Raw genomic sequence first — 19,925 nt, 5'->3', positions numbered from 1 at the left:
CAGTGGGAATGTCGGGAACTGAGAGGAAGCCTTAGAGGATTAGAGTCGGTTAGGCTGCGCCTTCCGGAAAACAGGATATCGGACTGTCTCGGGATGAACTTTCCTTCGTCACACCTTTATTGTTTGTAGAGCTAATTTTTGATATAGATTTCAGTTGGCTCTTGACCCTTGACTCTTTTACATGAGTACCCCAAAGAAACGACATTTCACGCGCGCATTCACACCCCACTAATAGACCAGGACATACTAGAGGGGTCCATGTACGGTGGAATCATGTCCCCCCGGGGAAGAACTGGAATAGCTACCTGTGGCTTTATATTATTAAATTCTACCCATCTAGGTCTAAACTTTTGAATGTACAGTACAACTGTAGGTGTCACGGGAACCGACTCAGAACTTTTGATGACGAAGACTCGAACAAGTATAGTATATGACTTTCTCGATGTACTGCAAGACCAAGGTCTGTTAGCAGCTGCCTCCATGCCAAGCATACCGCATGCCAGGTTGGGGGGGGGGAATTCACACAACTGTGTTGGGTTGAGTTCAATATGAAATCATCCAGATCCCCCCTGACCGGCCCTCCGTCCGGAAGGGAAGTTGTACTGCGCGTCGAGATCGTCTTCCTTGTCCTTGGCTGCCATCAAGCCCCGCCATTGGGTGGAGCGGAAAGGCTTCATTGCCTGCTGGAAGGAATGCTTGATCTTCGTCGCGATGCCGGTCATCTTGTGGGTTTTGTTGGACGGGGATTGTTGATGGGCCAGGTGTTTATGTGTATGTTTATGTGTTTGTGTATGTTTGTGTGGATGTATGAATGTATGTTTGTGTGTAGGGATGTGTGTATGTGTGTATGGATGTATGGATGTATGGATGTAGGGATGTATGGATGTATGGATGTATGGGTGTATGGATGTGTCACTGTAGGTGTATTTGTATAATGTATATATGTATCGCTAAATGCTGGGAAGAATTGTATGAGGTGAGGAGTAGTGTGCAGAAACGCGGAGAGATAATGAAGGCTCGAAGGCTGGAGAATACTTCAGAGGACGAGGGACTGAGAGTGACGAGTACGCGGCTTTTTGAACCGCTGAGTGGCCAAAGTGGTTGTGTTGCTATCAATGGATTCAGTGGATGAAGTTCAGACCGTGACGTCAGGGGTGAGATCTGGCATCGTCGTTTGCGGTTGTGGTTGGGGAGGGATCGGAGGATGAGAGGGTCGCGAAGATGTAAGGATTGAACTCTCGCTAAGATGATTGGTAATGGCAGCTCCGCTGATGAGGTATCTTGAGAAGACAGAAAAAAAGTGATGCAAATTGATTGTGTTGCGTGGGGATTGAAGCTCTAAACCATAAGTTTTTGCTTATCGGTTCGTTGGTCTTGTGGTTTGTTGTTGTAATCATAAAAGCTTGTAACCATTGTTGTCGAGATCCAATATTCCTGGGTATAGGATGACATCATGACATCCTTTTCCTGGTAACATGATGGCTACTTTGTCACATGGTCATGGATGCAAACTATCCAGTGGGCTGAGAGTCATAGCTACATCCATTCGTTATGTGCGACAGATAGTGGCCATGTCGACCAGAGGGTGATGTATTTCTTAGGATAATTAGACTGAACAACAATCTGAGTGGTGTCTGATTGATTAGTGTACACGCAGAGAACGCCATTACATGCTCAGCATCGAACATAAACACGTCGGGCCTGGATGCAGCGCAATACTTCCCTTGGAAACCGAGAGACAAGTTCTGTAAAGGCTGGTAAAGAGAACAATTTAAAGGGGCCACGATGGGGGTAAAAGGCCGTTTCGTCGTTGTGAAGTTGTAGGTAATGAATGTGATGCTGTATCGCTCCGTAAAATGATTTCTACAAACCCCAGCCCAGTGCCGACATAGACCTGGACTCGTAGTGGATGAAGCTTGATCAAGCAATTGCTGTCCAGCTCATATTGATGGTTGAGAGTGATTGCGTGGGCCTTGTAGTGCACACTCATTCTCAGATACACTGCTCCTCGCTCCCATGTACCAGCCCTCATCGTTCAAGCGAAGTTCCAAGTCAAGCCAATACTTCGCCTTGCCTCCCGCCCCAGTCTTGAGATCTAGGTCTCCGAGGCGTACTTCGATCCGACTGGTCTCATCTTTCGGTATCTGCATCGAGATTAGCTTAGTGGGTGTGGCAGTCCAGCCAGGAAAAGCAGAAAAACACACCCTGATAAACATTGTACAGTCACGGAGAGTCATCCCGAGCGATTTTTCGACCGAGGTGACAGGAGGACCATGGAGCCCCACATCGCACATGCTCTTCTGGTGTGCCAGGAGTTTCTGCAGGGTACTATTCCGATAGAGTACCTTTGCCAGCCGGGCCTGATCTTTGCATCCCTTGACGAACCGGGCCGCTCGGAAAACATTCTCGAATCTGTCGCTCACCAAGTCCAACGGACAGAATGATGTTTCCTCGGACTTGCCGGTTTTGCGCGCCTTGTGATTCTTCATTTCGCGGAGTGCGCATGTCCGGCACCGTCGAGAGTTAGCTGGGGCTGACGGAGATTGGGCGAGCCACTTAGGCTTCAGCTCGGATAACGTGGTCCCAGGACTAGCGAATGTGGTCATGTCAGTTATCAGAAGCCCGAATGTCTCTGTCGTAGAGAGATATACGCCTTGTCGTCTTCTGGGACGCTGCCCGGTTTGCTCCGCCGCTAGAAGCTGCTCATTGCATAGTTGAACCAGTCCTCTGGGAAGACAGACAAGTTCCTGATCGACGAGATCTTCTGGTTTAAAAAGAGGCCGAATGCATTGGTCGAAGTTTCGTGCAATCTCTTCATAGGGGATTCCTGAGCTTGTGTCTTTCCGAAGACGAAGCAGCTTTCCTTTGAAGCTGGCGGGTATACTATAACGATTCGTTACGCCTGATGGCAGGTTGGAAGACACGGTTATCGGAACATCTTTAGGATTTCGCCCCTTATGAGTTTGGGTAGAAAAGAGGATGCGATAGATGATATTGGCGCCCCCTTCGGCAAGATAGACGAGCTCAGCCCCTACCGGGAGCTCCAGCATATTGGGCTTTGGCATTTGTTGAGGGCTCACGGAATCTGTGGTCAAGGTTGATGAATCAAGCAGGAACTCATATCCATACAAGTAAAAATTTCCTCGGACTTCCTACAACGCACTTTAAGATGATAGCGAAAGACCAAGGGGGGATGTTCAGCAACGATGTATAGAGTCACGTGGTTGAAGTAGTTCCTTCGAGGAAGAAAAAGTCCGTAGGGCGCAGGCGAAGATATGTAGCAGTTAAGGTCTAAGAAGAGCAGGCTGCGATATATGAGAATGCCGATCTCTCAAAAAGGGCAAGAGACCTTCCCAAACCCTGCTGTACGAATGTTCGATCCGGCAGCAAGTCAAATAACGTGGGCAGACAGGAGTAGCTGATCTATGAACTAGTGCAATAATCGCTTGTCCCCAGGCTCTCACGTCCTTGTGTCAGTACTGAGCCTCGTTAAACCCAGCCAATCGATGTGCAGGCGATGGAGAATAAGCTGCTGAAAATGAGATCTGATCGCTCCAAATCAGGCTCAGGTGATCTTGCCTTGGAAGTAAGCCTCTGCTCGTTGATTCGTCCGTGAAGGAATGAGCCACTCCAAATATTGATGGAAAAGCCCCCAGCCCGATTTCGTTTAGTGCAAGGGCAACTACTTAGTACTTTGTAGATCTAGGACCTGAGCCTTGTGCAGGGATTTGAATCGCATCAGCCACCGTGGCGGTCGGACTTCCTGTTCTTAGGCGGAAACACTAAGCTTGCAATTCCTTGATCAGCCCTGAAGTTGAATTCAGGGAGTGCGGATCTGCTGACACTAGGCGCGACCCGGCCACCAATATTTGGAAATGGTGATAGAAGCAGCTAGTTTCGAGGAGAGGAGATATTGGACTATCACAGCACCGGTAAACCCAGCTGAGCGCAGGGCGTCGGGCACACGGACGTCGGTAGGAAACCCGTGCTGCCTTGGTTGCTGCACAATAGCTGGCGAAAGGCGGTCAAAAATGGATAGCAGGAGGTGATTCGTATTCAATAGATTGGTCGACAATGTCACGAAACCTGCCTAGTTCTCTGCTAACTCCTGCGAGCAATATACTCCAGGGACGGCTAACGTCGATCTATCGGGCTGAGCCAGTGGAGGAATGAATGGTCGATTGAACCGGTCGGCCAACGAGACTGCGTCACACCCGAGTAGAGTAGTAGGCAAACCCACCAGCGTCGAAGTAATTCAAAGAAAGAGGAGAAGAGAAGGAGATTGAAGGAAAAGTGCTAGTTATAGTCCACGATATATTCTCAATAGTGCAGTGGGGGTACGAGGCGACCGAAATGAGGAGTTGACGAGGATTTAGAGACGCGAGGTGAGCCGTGGTTCATTTGAAAGCTCAACGGACCGATTTTGGAGGCATCATATATTGGCCCTGGAAGTGAAGTGCAACTCACCCTGGAGACATTTTCGAGACGTCTTCCCTTGTCAACAAGCCTCCAAAGGCTCTCGCCAATCAGTAATTCGACTAATTGTTTGCTTCGGTTCCTTACTCTCCATGCAGCCTCATTGGGGTCTCTTCTTGTCACTTTTGCTTTTGATTGTCTTCCCTTTTTTTTTCTTTCCCGGATGGTCGCCCCGTTCGGCATTGGTATCGGCCCCAGGATAGTTCATTGCATATGCAACGATACGCACCGTAGTGAGACCTAGTGGTCCTCAATTCTGATGGCGGGCGAACAGTGCAGAGAGAATGACAAGATGACGGGCGAAGTAAGAGAGATACTCGTCAAAGCGCACAAATAAAGGATTGCTAGTCTATCCAGTCGAGACCGTAAATTCCGACCAGAAGTGTTCAATTTGGACAGATACAGTTAACTGATGCACCGTATGATTATTGACTCCCCTACGGAGTGGGAAACGAGATTTTGATGAGTTGTTCGCGGCAACCCACAGACCGGTGCATGGCTGGCGATGCGCGTCTTATGTATGTACAATGCTAGAACCGGGTGGACTAAGAATTGCTCATCGGGTCTAGAAGAGAGAATTTCTGATGGAGTCAATCATGGATGTAGTGAGGGAGTTAGTCCTTGTCAAGGTCAATGTTCATATGTTAATGTCGATGAATGGAACGGGGGGAAGTCGAAAACGTGGGAGATGATGTCGCCCCCCCCCCTTCCCCAGTTGCCCCTCCGCTGTTCGGCTCCGCGCTGAGGGAAGAGCAACGCGAGAGAAACAACAACAACTGCTGTCATCCAACACCAGAGGTCTCACCATCGTCCACGTTTACTGGGAAATACAGCTTAGGCTTTTATTTTCGTTTGGCTTGCAACAGATAATTGTACATCTTCCGTGAACCTTCAACAAACAGGCTAATCTGAAAATGGACAACATCGCGTCCATCCCAACTCCCCCGCATTGCACGGCGGACTTCTGTTTGATTCCTGTAAGTACACTACAGACTACCTTTGTCGCATCGATTTGCTGTACCTGTGTCCCACATGAGCAGGCCGTCTTCCGTCATCATCGACAAGGTATCACCAGCAAGTAGTGCTTATCTCCATGCATTCATGACATGCCTCAATTTGACGGGACGACTCCGACTGCTTCATGCATATCCATCCATCCATCCATCCATCATATCCCCATCCATCCGTCCACCCACTCACCCATTCTATTCCATGCTATCTTGCCAACACCATATGGAGTGGACCCCCTGAGCCTGAACACTAAGCTGCAGAACGAACTCCCCTCAGTGAGACTAACCCATCCGCGCAGATCGGCACCTCGTCCCCATCAGTGTCCGCCCAAATCACCGACGTCCAACGCCTAGTCGAGAAGTCGGGCCTCAAATTCGTCATGCACTCCGCCGGGACAACCCTTGGTGAGTTGCGCAGCTGTGTCCCTCCTAATCTCATTTTCCACTTGCCCAATGCTTTCTTCTCTTTCCGACTCGTGCACGTAATCATCTCATGGTTCTTGGCTAACCGAGGACCCGCCCTCCACTCCCTGTGCTCCTTTTGCGGGACGGGGGGTTGCGGCATCGACTTAAACAGAGGGACCGTGGGACAAAGTTCATCAGGTCATTGGGCAGGCGCATACGATCCTGCATCAACAGGGTATTGTGAGGATTCAGACGGACATTCGGGTTGGATCAAGGTAGAACACACTCTTTCATCCCACTCCTATTTCTCGTCTGGTTATAGTTACTTCGGTCTTCGACTCTCCCCTATGATGTCGCATTTTCGAACTGGGAAACGCTCCTAGAAAGGTGATGTCTAATTGGATGGCGTTGGCTAATGTATCATGTCTCCCTCTCGCAGGACCGATAAGGAGCAGTCATTTGAGGATAAGGTGAACAAGGTCCGCTCCTTGCTTGGGCAGCAGTGAGCATCGGTTGTAAGGGCTTTTGTGGTCGAGCTCAATCTGGCTTACGACGACAGATTGCCTGCACCTGTTGGGGCATGGAAGATACGGATGGCCGGACAAGGAAGGTAATTTCATATGTATAAGTACAATGATTGACAAGTCGTTAAGATCCATCAAACAAAGAACGCCGTCTCTATGTGCAGTGAAATGTGAACCATCATAAATCGAAGGAGCGTCATGAGAATCATCCAGATATCACAAAGATTGAAGGAGCGCCGAGCTTGCATTTATGCATGCCAATGAGAGAACTGCAATGCTGCTAATTCGCAAGGAAAGGGAATGAAAAAGAGAATCCAATAAGATGGCAGGCGGGAGAGAACGCGTGCGACAGACTTTAGAGAGCAATCCCACCGCCCAACAAGCTGCCCCAGTCCCCGCCGGCCCAGATCCATTCCCCCATGCTGGGATTCGCTCCGTCCATTGCTTTCTGAACCGTCTCCACCAGTCCCTTGAACACATTCGAGTACGTGGAGGCGGAGCTCGTTTGAGTAGTCGACGTGAGATTGGCGCGTCCGGTAGCGTCGGTGACATTGTTCAGACTGTCCACCGTCGATATGGCGGGTCCCTTGTTGAAGAAGTCCACCAGGATGAAAGTCGGTTGGCGGCCACTGTAAGCACTCTTACACTTCTTCGCAGTATCGCCGAGATTGCCCGTGCCGCCGGAGGGGGCATTAGTCGTGCCCACATAGCTTACATTCGGGTACTCAATGTCGAGGATGGTAGTCTGGTAAAGAAAGTGATTCATAAAGGGAAGCCGGTTGGAAGAAAGTGCCGCAGACAAGTCATTCTTCACGGTCGTTGGGCGGTCGGGTGTACAAGAGAAATTCGACGCCGAGGTCACATCGTAGGGGTTCTCCCAGAGGTAGGTGAACTCGTCCATCAGGTATGGAGCCACCGTGTTGCTCGAGGCGCTTAGCGATGCCACAAATGATATCAACCGAGTACCCTCGTTGATCAGCTCCTGTAGAGTGGGCCAGGAGCTGGGCGCGGAGGTCTGTGAGGTAGGCGTGTAGGTGTAATTCCCAATGCCCGCTGTCTCATACTCCGAGTGAAGATCCGATGCTGTTGCGTCGTCCGAGTTGACCAGCAGGACCGTGACCACTATGCAGCCATGAAATATTAACTCTCCTGCTTTGTCACTGGGTCAAGGATTTCAACGGAGGGTGCGCGACTTACCATCGTTTGGGTTGGAGTCTAGCCATGTTTTGATCTCCGATAGCCATGTGCTTAACTTGCCTGCATCTAGATAGTCACAGTTGGTATGACATAAGTGCCACTCTGAATCTGACTTGTGCACTTGCGCCGTTACTAGACGTACGCCCGCCTCGAGTTGTAGTGTCGTGTTGTAATATCTGCGCGACTGTCAGTCAGCTCCAAGCTTGAGTCGCGTATGTGGTTCTGAAACTACTCACTGATCTCCAAAGGTTGAGTAATCGGTCGATGCGTCCCGGAGAAACGGACTATCATGTGCGCCTAGATGAGTAATCTCACCGTAGGATTTGGAGCACAGGGACGGCGAGTTGTTGCATGCTGTCTGTCGCGAATGCAAAGCTTTTGCAGCTGCCAAAGGGGCAAGGGCCAGAATTCCCAGTCCTCGCATTGTGGTTGTGCAGGCGACTCTCGGGCGATATGGTATTTAGGTGTAAGGAGACAAATATGCAGGAAAACCGCCGCAAAATGACCTAGGGAATTAGGACGATAACTACAGAATCGATGGAGGAGCGTAGGGATGGCAAAATTAGATGTCAACGGTCAGAGAAGGGTCACGATCCAATGCTAAAGATGAGAGTAAATATGTATAGGAATGATGCAGCAAGAAGAAACAATGACCCCACTTGCGGAACAATAGAAGAGGTTCGCATTTATTTATTGACTGACAGGTTAGAAAAAATAAAAAGAGGGATAATGAGCAAGCTACGACAGGGGGATGGGATGTGGTACTCATGTAAGTCAACGAGAGCACGGTCACTGAGAGAGTTTAGAATCTTGCGTTGATCTGCTTATTGACAGTGGGCCAGAAGGTCTAGGCAGGCCATACAGCAGTTGAGATGTCATGGGTAGCCATGAAAAGATGGAGAATGAACGGGAAGTGTGGCCGCCTATTCTTAGCACAACAGTGGCTCAGCCCGGTCGGACGCGCCATCCCATGTCTTTGTTTGTTGGGTTTGTTTGGGATCTTACGTTGCCCCGGTCGCCTCACGTGCCACCCACCTTCCCCCTTAAGGCATCCAAGTTTCAGGCTCTGTCTGGCCTTAGAAGCTACAAGTAGATATGTGATATATTCGGTCTATTGGGGTCTATATACACTGTCACTGTCTGTTGATACATTATGACCGACTCTGAATGAAAGCTGGTCCCCGCAGTTTTTGCTCCCTCCAGAGGGTTTTACGTGTCCTGCGGTACGACATCTTGGAACTCGGTGGATTAATTAGTCGAAACACATCGATGTGCTCTCGGCCTGCAAACAAGGATGGCTCTCCCCAGACGCGGCTGATATCGCCGAGTACCTTCTCAAGAGTATAAGGATTTTCTCGTCGCAACATGCGGTTCATGGGGCGGCTAGACCGCCGGTTTCGTCCAAAGACAACAGCAAGCCGTTGCCGACACGCGCGGCTGATGCTGCTTACCTGAAGCTCAACACCGCTACGCTCCAGCTCACGCAGGAGAGCGAGGCCCCGTATCCATGGAATCAAATCATTGACCGCGTGGTAGCGATGGTTGTTCGGAGAGACTCGCTTGCGGAACCCCCAATGCACGAGGGCTTCCTGGACGTGGCGGCTGAATATTGTGCGGAGCATGTCAGCATTGTGCCCCGAAGCTGGAGAGGTCCGACTATGTGGTGCCGCGCTTGATCCTGATATGATGTCCAGAGGTGTATCCTTCTGCGGCCCAGTGAAAGAATAATGACGGGCTAGCCAAAGACAACACTTCCGAAGCTCAACCCAGGAGTCTGTCTGGCCCAGTCGTTTGATCAACTCAACCCAGAGCCTGGCAGATACAGTTGACCCCAATGGAATGGTGCGTTGTAGAACACGGAAGACGAACGCCACTTCAATTTGCGGTGGCCGGTCAGGAACTCGGATCGGTCCAGACCCAGGCCGTCGTGGGGTCAGAACATGACTGATCAGTAAGTCGATGCTTGTCTTCGTGAGGGGCTCTCCGCGCAAAGCTAGTTCATCGACTATTTTCGATGCCAACTCCCACTCGCCCGCTCTCAGATGTTTTCGAAAATGGATGTTGAACATGTTTGGTCCTTCGTCGGCTATTTCGCTGAGGATGGCTAGGGTCAGGTTGTAGCGACGCCAGTCTTGACTGAGGTAGTGAGACAACAAGAGAGATTCTTGAACACGCATATCCTCCAGCATGTCGGGATGTTGATCACTTCGAAGTAGATCTGTCAGAACGATACCACGATTTTCTGTGGCTAGCTTGCGGACAAGGCGAGAGAAGATCGAGTCCCCGATGGAAATACCTGCTTCCTGCAGAAGTCGAAGCCTTTCCAGTAGATCGCGGCTGCCATGCGCTCTCACAGCCATTTCCCGTAATGATTGTGGTCCAATAGAAGTAGCGCCAAACATCTTGAAGCCAGAGAGAATGAGTTCAAACTTCAAAGCGTCCGTAGCGAATAAGCGCGCGCCCAGGTCGTCCTTGATGGGCTTTTCGTCATGCAAGGGCTGTCTTTCGCTAGGGCTCGCCTGCGGTCTATGCTCAGAATTCTCAATTTCAGAGTCTTTGCATTGAACGTCTTCAATATCACTAGAGAATTGACGGTCGACATAAGCTCGGAGCTTCTGCCGGAATGATTGTAGGCCACGCTTTTCTGCAGCGTGGATCAATGGTTCTATGTCTTGGTAGGAACGGGGATGATCGCCCTTACCCACTAAGAATAGATGCATGAGTACCAGCTCTTGAGCAGGAAGATCATTTTTAAGGAGCGCAGACATGGTGGGAACGTAGATCTGGTGGCCTTGTATCGACCGGCAGATATTGCGAAATGCCACTAGGCTTGGTAGGAAGCCTTGGCCCTGGTTTTTAGCCTTGTTTTTACCCACAACAGTACTGTTCGAGTGGCGAGCAGAGACGGCCGGTCTTAGGACATGTAGAATGTCATTCGGACTTGCTAGGTGTGGCTCTTGAAGTTTTCGATGCCATTCCTCAGCCCGATCAATCAGGCCGCGTTCGATGAAGCCGCCGACAATTCTCTCGTAGAGCTTGGGCCACCGGTTCCCAGTCTTACTCCAGAGCTCTCCCGCATATTCAGCCACCTCAACCATCACAATCTCTCGCTTGAAACCGAGGTCGACAAAGCTCTGCCAGAGAAAGTCGGCCAAGTCCCCGTCCACTGGGAGTCGCACATCGTCCACGCGATCAGTCAGAGCCTCCCAAATGACCATTGTCCCTTGCTCTCCATAGTGCCGTTGACGGTAGCGTAGTAGCTCAGCCCAGAGACTGAAATCATCTCGGTGGAGTGGGCTATCCACCAGACGAGTTCCGATTTCGCGTACATGTCCAATATCCGATTCGAATTCTAGCTTCTCTGGTTGTATACGGAATCGCGATGGGTACCTCTGCTTGTCGAGAGAGCTTTCACCATTTCCAACACTATCCTCTGCTTGCGCCTTCGGTGCTTTGATCTTGTGGACCTGGAAGCTCAATTTTCGTCTTGTTGAGGGAGAGGGAGATTCGCTGCATGCTGTCTGTTCTCGGTTGACGGAGGATATGTAATTTTCTTGTCGGGTACTCCTGGATAGACATCGCAGACACCTCTGATCGCGTCTAAGCTCCAATTGTTCAACCCCGGCCGGTGCTGAGATCAGGGAGTCGAGAACCGAAAGAGCTGACGGTCTCTTCAGTAATCGAAGAAGAGCCGGGCGCATGAGTCTTGAGACGAAAAGGAAGAGAGGAGAACGATAGATCTGACCATCCTCCTCATTCGCTCCCTGAAAGCATGGAAAATCTCTTGCACATGTGAATCGATGGGGATTGAGCTCAACTGCTGCGCACTTGGATTCCGCGGAAACTACTTTTCTGGGGGAGACCAATCTGTTGAGCCAAACCTAGTTGAGTTAGCTCTGGTACTGCGTCATCACGTGAAATTATTAAGCCTTGCATCCTAAAGGCGGAAGTGTGAGGGTGACCACGTGACCGGGACATGCTCGGGTCCACACTTCACGACATCGACTGATCATTGTTACTGCCAATCTTCTAGCTGCCATTCTCGTCTTCATTCTCTAGAAAACCTCGTTCTTGTCGCATTCGCATAACCGCCAAAATGTTCCGCACCGCTCCTCGCATGGCTGGGTAAGCCTCTACTACTCTTTCTTGTTTTTCATCCCCTTGCACGGTCTCTGCGCTCCCGATTTATAACTCGTTCGTCAGCTCGGGCAGCGCACCGTTGACCGGGCTCTGACCACTGCTTATCTCCCAATTGACTTCCACATAACTGACACATGTTGAATATCTCCATAGATTTGTGTTCCGTGAGAACCGTGTCCCCTATTACCAGCGTCTCTTCCAGAAGCACGACGGCAAGCGTCAGTGGTATAAGGTTAGTTGGGTTGGAATGATTATATGGTAGCATGGAAGGTCTAACCATTGTCCGTTTACCCACAGACCGAGCGCAGCAACTACATCATGTACCCTTACCTCATCTCCGTCTATGGTCTCGGCATTGGTGAGCAATACTCATTCTCGCGCTATCGAGTTGTCCATACTAACGTCTCTTCAGCTACCACCTATGCCATGGGCCGCATGGTCTTCGTAAGTGCTGCCCACATCTAATCTACACTTGACTGCGTTCTTTGCCTGAAGAGCCAATTGCTAACCTTGTGAAAATAGGGCCACAAGACCTGGTTCGGTAAGGAGTAAACGCCTAATACTTTGCCAAGTATGATCCCGCAGCGTCTTGCGATTGACATTCCTTGACACCAATTGGCGGTATGTCTGGGTTTTTGTAACGGTCTATTTGAGAGGAAGACTGGGATAATCGACGTTGTACATAAATTAAGCTAGGGCGTCAATGTGTGAAATCTTTCCTCGACTTTCCTGTTTCGGTTTGAAAATCCATAGTACAATTGTTCCGGGCGACTTCCAAAGTTTCGATACAAGTGCAGGACACGCGGAGCACCTAGGTTCTTTATCACCCAACGATGAGAAAGTGCATCATGTTATTAGTATAGGACTACTGCTTGCGGCAACAAGCAGATTATAATGCCAGCACCTTACACCACCTGAGATCGGCCAACCTTCTGACTGTGAGACTTGAATGCCGTGTCCTAAATGAAGCATCTCTCTCATCATGCCATATGACAATTAGGATGGAGAATACGTCAAATGAACGTCTCGTGATTGGTTAGAATTAGCATAACGACCTACCTCTCACGGTATCATCAACGTCAATGCACACCCCAGCCTTCAGCTGAATCTTTTATGTGTGCTATTACTCTCCAACTATTATCTACATCATCGTGTTCAGTCATCGTTATTATGTCTGGTTATTGATATAGCCTTATCGAGTGGGTTCATAGGCCGTTGATTAGTCATACCAGCGCGGTCGGTTCAGTTAACTATCCCGTCCACATGCAAGCAAGCACTTACTGGTATACCTCACTGTTGTTGATATTGTTCCTTGACTACAACCTTGTGACATCCGAACTTATCAATTTTGAGTCATTGCCATTGCAATCACGGTCGATACAATTACCCGACCGATGTAAAATGTGCCTTGTTCCTGATATTTACAACCATCAGGAGGCTGCCGTAGGGAACTAATCTTCCTGCGTTAGGCTGCTACGCACTCCGGGGAGCTGTTGTTAGCACAGAACACATCTCAAAATCGAGACTCGTGGAAAATACCCGACATAGATACTACGCTGATATGGATTTGGAGTCCGCTACTCCTGAGCGGCCCGCTAAGCGAGTGCGGCAAGCTTGTGAGCCGTGCAGGTAAGCCGGACTGAGTGCCCGGCATCGCGCTATATGACACATTAATGATTGATTATATCCAGGCGGAAAAAGGCAAAATGTCCTGGGGAGCAGCCAGCTTGCTCTCTATGTGCGCGGTTGAATCAAACATGCACCTATGCTGGAGAGCACCGAAGGCCATTGGCCCATGGTCTTAACTATTCAGGAGAATCAATCTCTGGCGTTTCCACCTCCGAGGCCAGAATCTCACAGATATTGGTAATTCGGCCAAAGGTTGCCCTGAACTTCGCTTGTGTCTAACTTTGCCACGTATAGGAAGATCGTCTGGGAAGCTGGGAAGTTAAGATGAGCGAGTTCCTTGACACCCTGGAGTAAGACGTCACGTTCTCACTGTTATTGCATCAGTGACTGATAAATTTCTCGCTAGGCGAAACGCACAGAGTCGCGCTCGACAGAACACAGCAACTACCGGCCTACTTTCCCTGGCCCCTTCTTTGAATTTTTCGGCACCCAATGCACTAACTCCGCTACCCAGATGGGAGAAGGTAGTGTCAATAGCAGAGTTGTACTTGCAATACTGCGACTCTCAGCCTCTCCCTTTGTTTCACAGGGACAGCTTTCTGAGAACCTTGCCAACTCGTGATCCAGAGATAATCTATGCTATCTTAGCCTTGAGTGTACGGTTTTCAGATGACGAAGCGTCAAGTCCTGATGGACTCCCGTCTCTCATTAATGGCTATACGGAAGTGGCTAGAGGTCTGGTCATGAAAAGGGTTTCGGAAGGGCCAGTTGAACTTTCCACACTCCAAAGCTTGTGCCTACTAAGCCTTGTTGACTTTACCAGTAGGTGCTACATCTATGCATGGCATTCTTTTAATTAACTGAAACAGACGGAAACACACATCGCTCAAGTATCCATTGTAGTCTGGCAATGAACCTGGCACAGTGTGCCAATCTGGGCTCGGAATCGCCTTCGTCACAGTTCTCCTTAACACGTGAAGAACGTAGGCGCTGCTTCTGGAGCATCTATCTGCTGAAACGTATTCATGGTGTTGACGTTGAGAACTTGGATTCTCCGGAGGGAAGCTTCCCTCCTTTCCCCGAGAGTCCAAGTAGGCCTCCACCGCCGAATTCTCTAATTGATGCGGCCGACGAGACTCGGTCATCAGGAATGCATGACCAGGGTATTCTCGCGTACATGATAATGCTCAGTGGTGTATTCGCAAAAACTGCCAAGTATGTCCGGCGTCATGGGAAGCCCGGGAAATTGCCTCCTTGGTCGTCCGAATCAGACTACTCGGAGATCCTGGCTGCTCAAATGGACCTTGAGACTCAGATGCCCTACATTCACAGGTTCAAGCCAGCTAGCCTAAATGAAAGGACACTGGAAGAGCTTCAGGCAAGAAGAGACTACTGGGGTCCGTGGTTGTTGAACCAATTCTTATATCACACAATACTATGCCTGGTCAATCACCCGCTTCTCCTTTCGCTCAGTCTTAGGAACTTTCGAAGTACCATTCCTGAGATATTTCTCCAGCATAGCTCGGATCTCATTTCATCTCACACGACATGGATCATACATTTTATCAACTTTTTCGAAGAGCGGTGTTTTACGATCTCGGACCCGTTCCTGGGATATAGCGCTGCTGTGGTAGCTACAATCGAATTGCAGCTTAGCTTTACCGAGAATGCTGTTATTCGTGATGACAAGCGGGACCGTTTCTACAGGTGTGTCAGGTTTGTGCAGAAGTTGGGGCAAAAATGGCCTCATATGGCACGATTGGTAAGCTGACGCGCCCATCCGCTATCTCTGTGCATGAGTTGACAGAGGGTGTGTGTTTAGGCGGACAGGCTACAGAAGTTGGAGGATGCTGTGTCTGCATCCTATCAGCCGGCCTCGGGCTCACAGAGTAAATATCTTCTCATAGACCTGTCCCGCTTCTGGGAGATCCTCGAATACTCCTCCAACAGTGACACCGACTCAGCCCGTCGCATGTTCGGGGACTCTTTGTACTCTGAGCCTCCTACAATCGCGGCTGAAGTATCTCAGACATCTCCCTTACCTGAACCATTTCGCCTAAATTCTCACCACACGTCAGCGTCATCACCAAGCTCACAATTCAATCTGCCTACTTCGCTCCTCGTAGGCGGACAAGATCCAATGGGGTCTATGGGTTCATCTCGGTCGCCCGACCCAATGAATGACGAATTCTCGATCTTGGCCGCGAATTTCTTCTCTCAAGCTCAAGACTTTTTGCCGAGGGGTGATGGCCGAGATGGTTTCGGTCACCTTTGAAACCTAGCTACATGCCAAAGTCTGTCTATGTCCTTCCGCATACTAGGAGAAACGTACGCTCAGTGTTTCCGGCTGCCTGTTAATGGAGAGAGTTCTAAACTGGATTCGCCAGATCATCACGAATCACCGGGACTATAAGACGTGGGAAACGCAAGGCGCTTTCGAAAAACTGGATTCATGAATTTTGTATACATTAATCGTGGCAACTGTACATTCATCTTGCCTGGCTTTGTCCCTTCACACCACTAGCTGGGATCAAACCTCCAGTGCCTTTCTAAAGATCTGGACAAATGTCCATACCTCACCGAAAGTGTTGTACAGCGGAACGGGTGCCACACGCACTACGTCCGGCTCCCGTTTATCGCAGATGATACCGGCTTCCTGCAGCTTTTGAGATACGTTTTGCAGCAAGCCAGGCTTAAGTAACAAGCTGAGCTGCGCTCCTCTGGCCTCGTGATTCTTCGGAGTGATAATGCGGAATGGTCTTGATTCCTCATCATAGTCCTTGAGCAATAGATATTCAAGGTACGCAGTCAACCGAACAGACTTATGACGAAGTTCTGCCATTGATGTGCCATCGAAGACGGACAGCGCGGCACACAGCGCTGCGAGATCGATGGCCGAGGGGTTTGAAATCTGGAAGCCCCCAGCGCCAGGGATAGGCTTGAATTCTATGAGCCGATCGTTAGTTCACAATCCTCTTGTAGATGCGTGGACCCGGAAGGTGCGGTGGGACTTACTGTTGTCCATCTTGAATCTCACTGACCGATCACCGCCGTACCAACCAGTCAAACGATGACGAAACTTGGGACAGTCTTCTCCTTCCGAGTAGTCAACTTGGCCATGCTTTTCGTGCACGAAAAGTCCGCCCATCGCGCCGGGGCCCGCATTTCCATATTTGTATGTGCACCACGCCGCAAAATCCACATTCCACTCATGCAGCTTTAACTCCAGGTTGCCATAAGCATGAGCTAAATCCCATCCGACGACGAGATTACGTGAGTGCGCGTAATGCGTGATCTTCTTGATGTCAAAGAACTGTCCGGTATAGTACTGGATACCAGGGAGGAGAAGAAGAGCCGCTTCATCGGCGTTTTCGTCGATGAGGGACAAAATTCTCTCGGTAGAGATCTCGTATTCACCTTCCTCCGGGCCGATCAGTACCATGGACTGTTTCGGGTCCAGGTTATGCCAGGCAACCTGAGATTCGATAGCGTACTATGCGACAGTCAGTCTTAACTTAGAACATGAGGACTTTCACCGAGGGCATTTGCGTACGTGATCACTGGGGAATGCCTTCCAGTCCAGGATAATCTTATGCTTGGTGGCAGTGGGCTTGTAGAAGCTGGCTAAGAGAAGGTGGAGGTTCGTCGTCAAGGTTCCCATGGCTGCCACTTCGTCTGGTTTGGCCCCAACAATCTTGCTCATGGAAGCTGCAGCTTGCTCTGATAGCAACTGCCATTGCTTCAGAGGGGAATCCTCGAGGTCAGTGAAATGGCCACCAACCCCAATTGACGCCCAGGTATCTAGCTGTGCTTCGACAAAGTTGACGGTCGCTTTCGGTTGAATACCAAGAGAGTTACCGCAGAAATAAATGCAAGGCTCGGAGGAGAGTCCTGCCCAAACTGTCAGGAATCAAGGCCACTCAAATTTTAGGGGTTTTGATATTTACCGGGCTTAGCAAGCTTCTTAGAAGCGATGTTCGCTTTGGATGGAATGATAAATTTGTCTCTGAACGCAGCAAGAGGGTCTTGTGAGTCGAGTTGAGCTGCGTACTCGGGCGATGCAGCCTCCTCCGTGAAGACAGGCTTGGACATGGTGGTGATTGAAGGTCTGGGTAGCAAAGAGATAGAAACACCTGAGGAACTTATTAGTGACAGTGACATTCCTTGGTTCACTATCACATATTTATAAGATAATCACTAAAACAACGACTGCCTTCCTTGAGTTTGATCCGGCACGGATGCCGTTCCGCTTCCGCCTCCAGATCCGTGTTTCCTGGTGATAAAAACATTCACTGATAATGGCATTTTTCGGACTTTTATTGGAAAATTGACTGACGTTATTAACACCACCTCTTTTGAATGTCCCTGCAGATCATCGTTATCTACTTCATGGTGGTACGATACTGTGTCACAATACCTTAAGGACCTCTACTATAACCCGCTCCGGCTCCGGTACTGCCGCAATTCATTGTTGGAATAACTATATAATTCCTGTTGTTGGTACTGCCCACATTGACTAAAACCATCCATCCCTGAGTATCAGATTCCCTCAAACTACTTTGCATCCTTCATTATGTTGAACACGCCGGGCATCTGCTTAGAGCAATACGCTCTTTCCTTCCAAAATGGCTTCCTTCCTGACAGTCCTCCTCTGCAACAACTGCCTGACCCCTACTACTCCCCATGGGAAAGCATCGTCGCCAACTTGCCAGCTCGTATCGAAGAGCGGGTGATAAGGCAGTCGGTAGATGAGTTGCCAATTCTTACCACTAGCAAGCTAGCATCTGAGCCGGAATGGAGAAGAGCATATGTTGTGCTTGCTTATCTTACCCATGCCTACATCTGGGGCGGAGATACACCTCGCGAAGTAAGAGACCCTTCCTTATGGCTCTCCACCGTTTCCCCATGCTGGGTCCGTTGCTAATTGTGGTGTCTTCGTGTCTAGGTGTTACCACCCTGCATCTCGCGGCCCTTCATCGAGGTGTCGAAACATCTAGAACTCCCACCGTGTGCAACGTACGCAGCTCTGAACCTTTGGAACTTCAGAATCTCACAAGAAAACGCCGACCTGACTGACCCCGTTAATCTATCGGTTGTCAATTCGTTCACTGGCACGAAAGACGAAGAATGGTTTTTCATGCTTTCGGTGGCATTAGAGGCCAAGGGAGCACAGCTTATCCCGCTGATGACCAATGCCATCCAGGCCGCCAGTGTCGATGACGCTGTGCTGGTGAAAGCACATCTTGACCAGCTGGCCGAAGGTCTTGTCGAGCTTGGGGAGCTACTGGAGCGTATGTATGAGCACTGTCAACCAACCGTATTCTATCATCAACTACGCCCCTTCCTAGCAGGTAGCAAGAACATGGCGGTAGCTGGGCTGCCGAGGGGTGTGTATTACAACATGGGAGATGGCGAAGGTGAATGGCGTCAGCACAGTGGCGGCAGCAATGCACAAAGCTCCTTGATCCAGACATTCGATATATTCCTTGGTGTGGTGCACCATGCGACGGGGGAAGCAAAGGACTCTACCGTTAAGCCCCCTGTTGCCTCCAAGGGCGGATTCATAGAAGTATGTACCAATTCTCCAAGTATGATGGCCGCGTCATGATACTAACGCTGGTGACTTAGCAAATGCGCAAATACATGCCAGGACCCCACCGCCGCTTCCTCGAGATGTTGGTTCGCACAGCCAATGTCCGCTCATATGCTCTGAGCCACAAGGCTGACTCGCCGGTACGGGATGCATACAACGGAGCCGTGATGTCACTGGGAAGATTCCGAGACAAGCATGTCAAGATGGTGACACGATACATTATCGGACCTGCGCGCGGTACGCCCCTAAGTGAGACGTCCTCGCAAATCAATCTGGCGACCAGGACATCGACGCGCATGGAAAGCTGGAACGGACAAGGAGTTACTGATGGAGTTCATGGTACTGGAGGAACTGACCTGATTCCGTTCTTGAAGCAAACACGAGATACCACCAAGGCCGCAGCTTGCTACTCGGATTGAGTGTGACGACCATACTGTGTGACTTGCTTGTTCGAGGTACGGGGACAGCATCATCACCATCATCCATGTACATAATCCGAATGCCACAATAAACACACACTTCTCTTTCACTTGCCTTCACAAGTCGTAGAAGTCCTAGTCTCTTACTCTTATGGTGTAATTATCGCAGTCATACTACTGGCACCATTTATCGGGAAATCTTGTCCAGCCCTTTAATTCGGGCGTTGGCGTGAGTAAATATGATAAGGAAACCCATGAATTATTGCCAGATTATCACAGCATCATAATCTATAACTACGTGACAAGCTGCAGCATCCCTACACGAGGTACAGATCAGCTCCTATCTTATGGTGTAAACTCATATACAGTACAGTACAACCCGAGAGAGAGCTTATGTTGCTCCAAAGAAACAATATAACAAAACACGAATACGAATGGAAAAGAAAATCCCCGACGGATGATTTAACGTCACTCAAAAGCATGCTATCGATCCAGAACCCAGATTATGTATGCTGACAATCTTGACCAACAT

At 49.7% G+C, this 19,925-nt stretch overlaps 8 protein-coding genes across 8 annotated transcripts; 4 read left to right on the top strand and 4 right to left on the bottom strand.

Annotated features, from left to right (window-relative positions):
• Positions 1 to 1,940: 1,940 nt before the first annotated feature.
• Positions 1,941 to 3,065, bottom strand: BO95DRAFT_349825 (inositol-pentakisphosphate 2-kinase; the record flags this gene model as incomplete). The annotated part of the gene is made up of 2 exons (XM_025582015.1): positions 1,941 to 2,144; positions 2,205 to 3,065. 2 exons carry the CDS (start codon positions 3,063 to 3,065, stop codon positions 1,941 to 1,943), a joined length of 1,065 nt encoding a protein of 354 aa, XP_025448085.1.
• Positions 3,066 to 5,222: 2,157 nt separating this feature from the next.
• Positions 5,223 to 6,606, top strand: BO95DRAFT_469809 (thiamine-binding protein). The gene is made up of 4 exons (XM_025589473.1): positions 5,223 to 5,453; positions 5,786 to 5,891; positions 6,064 to 6,166; positions 6,331 to 6,606. Exons 1-4 carry the CDS (start codon positions 5,391 to 5,393, stop codon positions 6,395 to 6,397), a joined length of 339 nt encoding a protein of 112 aa, XP_025448084.1. The 5' UTR covers positions 5,223 to 5,390; the 3' UTR covers positions 6,398 to 6,606.
• Positions 6,337 to 8,460, bottom strand: BO95DRAFT_437726 (uncharacterized protein). Its single transcript, XM_025585346.1, has 3 exons — positions 7,849 to 8,460; positions 7,613 to 7,788; positions 6,337 to 7,537 (listed from the first exon to the last, which is right to left on the bottom strand). Exons 1-3 carry the CDS (start codon positions 8,034 to 8,036, stop codon positions 6,771 to 6,773), a joined length of 1,131 nt encoding a protein of 376 aa, XP_025448083.1. The 5' UTR covers positions 8,037 to 8,460; the 3' UTR covers positions 6,337 to 6,770.
• A 234-nt stretch (positions 8,461 to 8,694) lies between these two features.
• Positions 8,695 to 11,590, bottom strand: BO95DRAFT_469807 (uncharacterized protein; the record flags this gene model as incomplete). Its single annotated transcript, XM_025589472.1, has 2 exons — positions 8,695 to 11,376; positions 11,441 to 11,590. 2 exons carry the CDS (start codon positions 11,588 to 11,590, stop codon positions 8,764 to 8,766), a joined length of 2,763 nt encoding a protein of 920 aa, XP_025448082.1. The 3' UTR covers positions 8,695 to 8,763.
• Positions 11,591 to 11,708: 118 nt separating this feature from the next.
• BO95DRAFT_510071 (cytochrome c oxidase subunit 7) lies at positions 11,709 to 12,304 on the top strand (the record flags this gene model as incomplete). Its single annotated transcript, XM_025591324.1, has 5 exons — positions 11,709 to 11,737; positions 11,906 to 11,984; positions 12,050 to 12,110; positions 12,165 to 12,196; positions 12,275 to 12,304. The coding sequence occupies 5 exons, from the start codon at positions 11,709 to 11,711 to the stop codon at positions 12,302 to 12,304; spliced, it is 231 nt and encodes a 76-aa protein (XP_025448081.1).
• A 1,009-nt stretch (positions 12,305 to 13,313) lies between these two features.
• Positions 13,314 to 15,656, top strand: BO95DRAFT_426785 (putative C6 transcription factor; the record flags this gene model as incomplete). Its single annotated transcript, XM_025584760.1, has 6 exons — positions 13,314 to 13,381; positions 13,444 to 13,618; positions 13,676 to 13,731; positions 13,788 to 14,203; positions 14,251 to 15,143; positions 15,204 to 15,656. 6 exons carry the CDS (start codon positions 13,314 to 13,316, stop codon positions 15,654 to 15,656), a joined length of 2,061 nt encoding a protein of 686 aa, XP_025448080.1.
• Positions 15,657 to 15,911: 255 nt separating this feature from the next.
• On the bottom strand, positions 15,912 to 17,509 carry BO95DRAFT_402679 (kynureninase; the record flags this gene model as incomplete). The annotated part of the gene is made up of 4 exons (XM_025583897.1): positions 17,329 to 17,509; positions 16,935 to 17,272; positions 16,397 to 16,874; positions 15,912 to 16,327 (listed from the first exon to the last, which is right to left on the bottom strand). Exons 1-4 carry the CDS (start codon positions 17,471 to 17,473, stop codon positions 15,912 to 15,914), a joined length of 1,377 nt encoding a protein of 458 aa, XP_025448079.1. The 5' UTR covers positions 17,474 to 17,509.
• A 412-nt stretch (positions 17,510 to 17,921) lies between these two features.
• Positions 17,922 to 19,480, top strand: BO95DRAFT_487254 (indoleamine 2,3-dioxygenase). Its single transcript, XM_025590478.1, has 3 exons — positions 17,922 to 18,293; positions 18,327 to 18,950; positions 19,010 to 19,480. Exons 1-3 carry the CDS (start codon positions 17,955 to 17,957, stop codon positions 19,391 to 19,393), a joined length of 1,347 nt encoding a protein of 448 aa, XP_025448078.1. The 5' UTR covers positions 17,922 to 17,954; the 3' UTR covers positions 19,394 to 19,480.
• The last annotated feature ends 445 nt before the right edge of the window (positions 19,481 to 19,925 follow it).

The sequence above is a fragment of the Aspergillus brunneoviolaceus genome (genome assembly GCF_003184695.1).
Source record: "Aspergillus brunneoviolaceus CBS 621.78 unplaced genomic scaffold BO95scaffold_1, whole genome shotgun sequence".
In the NCBI taxonomy this organism is placed as follows: Eukaryota; Fungi; Ascomycota; class Eurotiomycetes; order Eurotiales; family Aspergillaceae; genus Aspergillus; species Aspergillus brunneoviolaceus.
The sequence above is the reverse complement of the archived record's forward strand: the minus strand, read 5'-3'. Positions and strand labels throughout refer to the sequence as shown.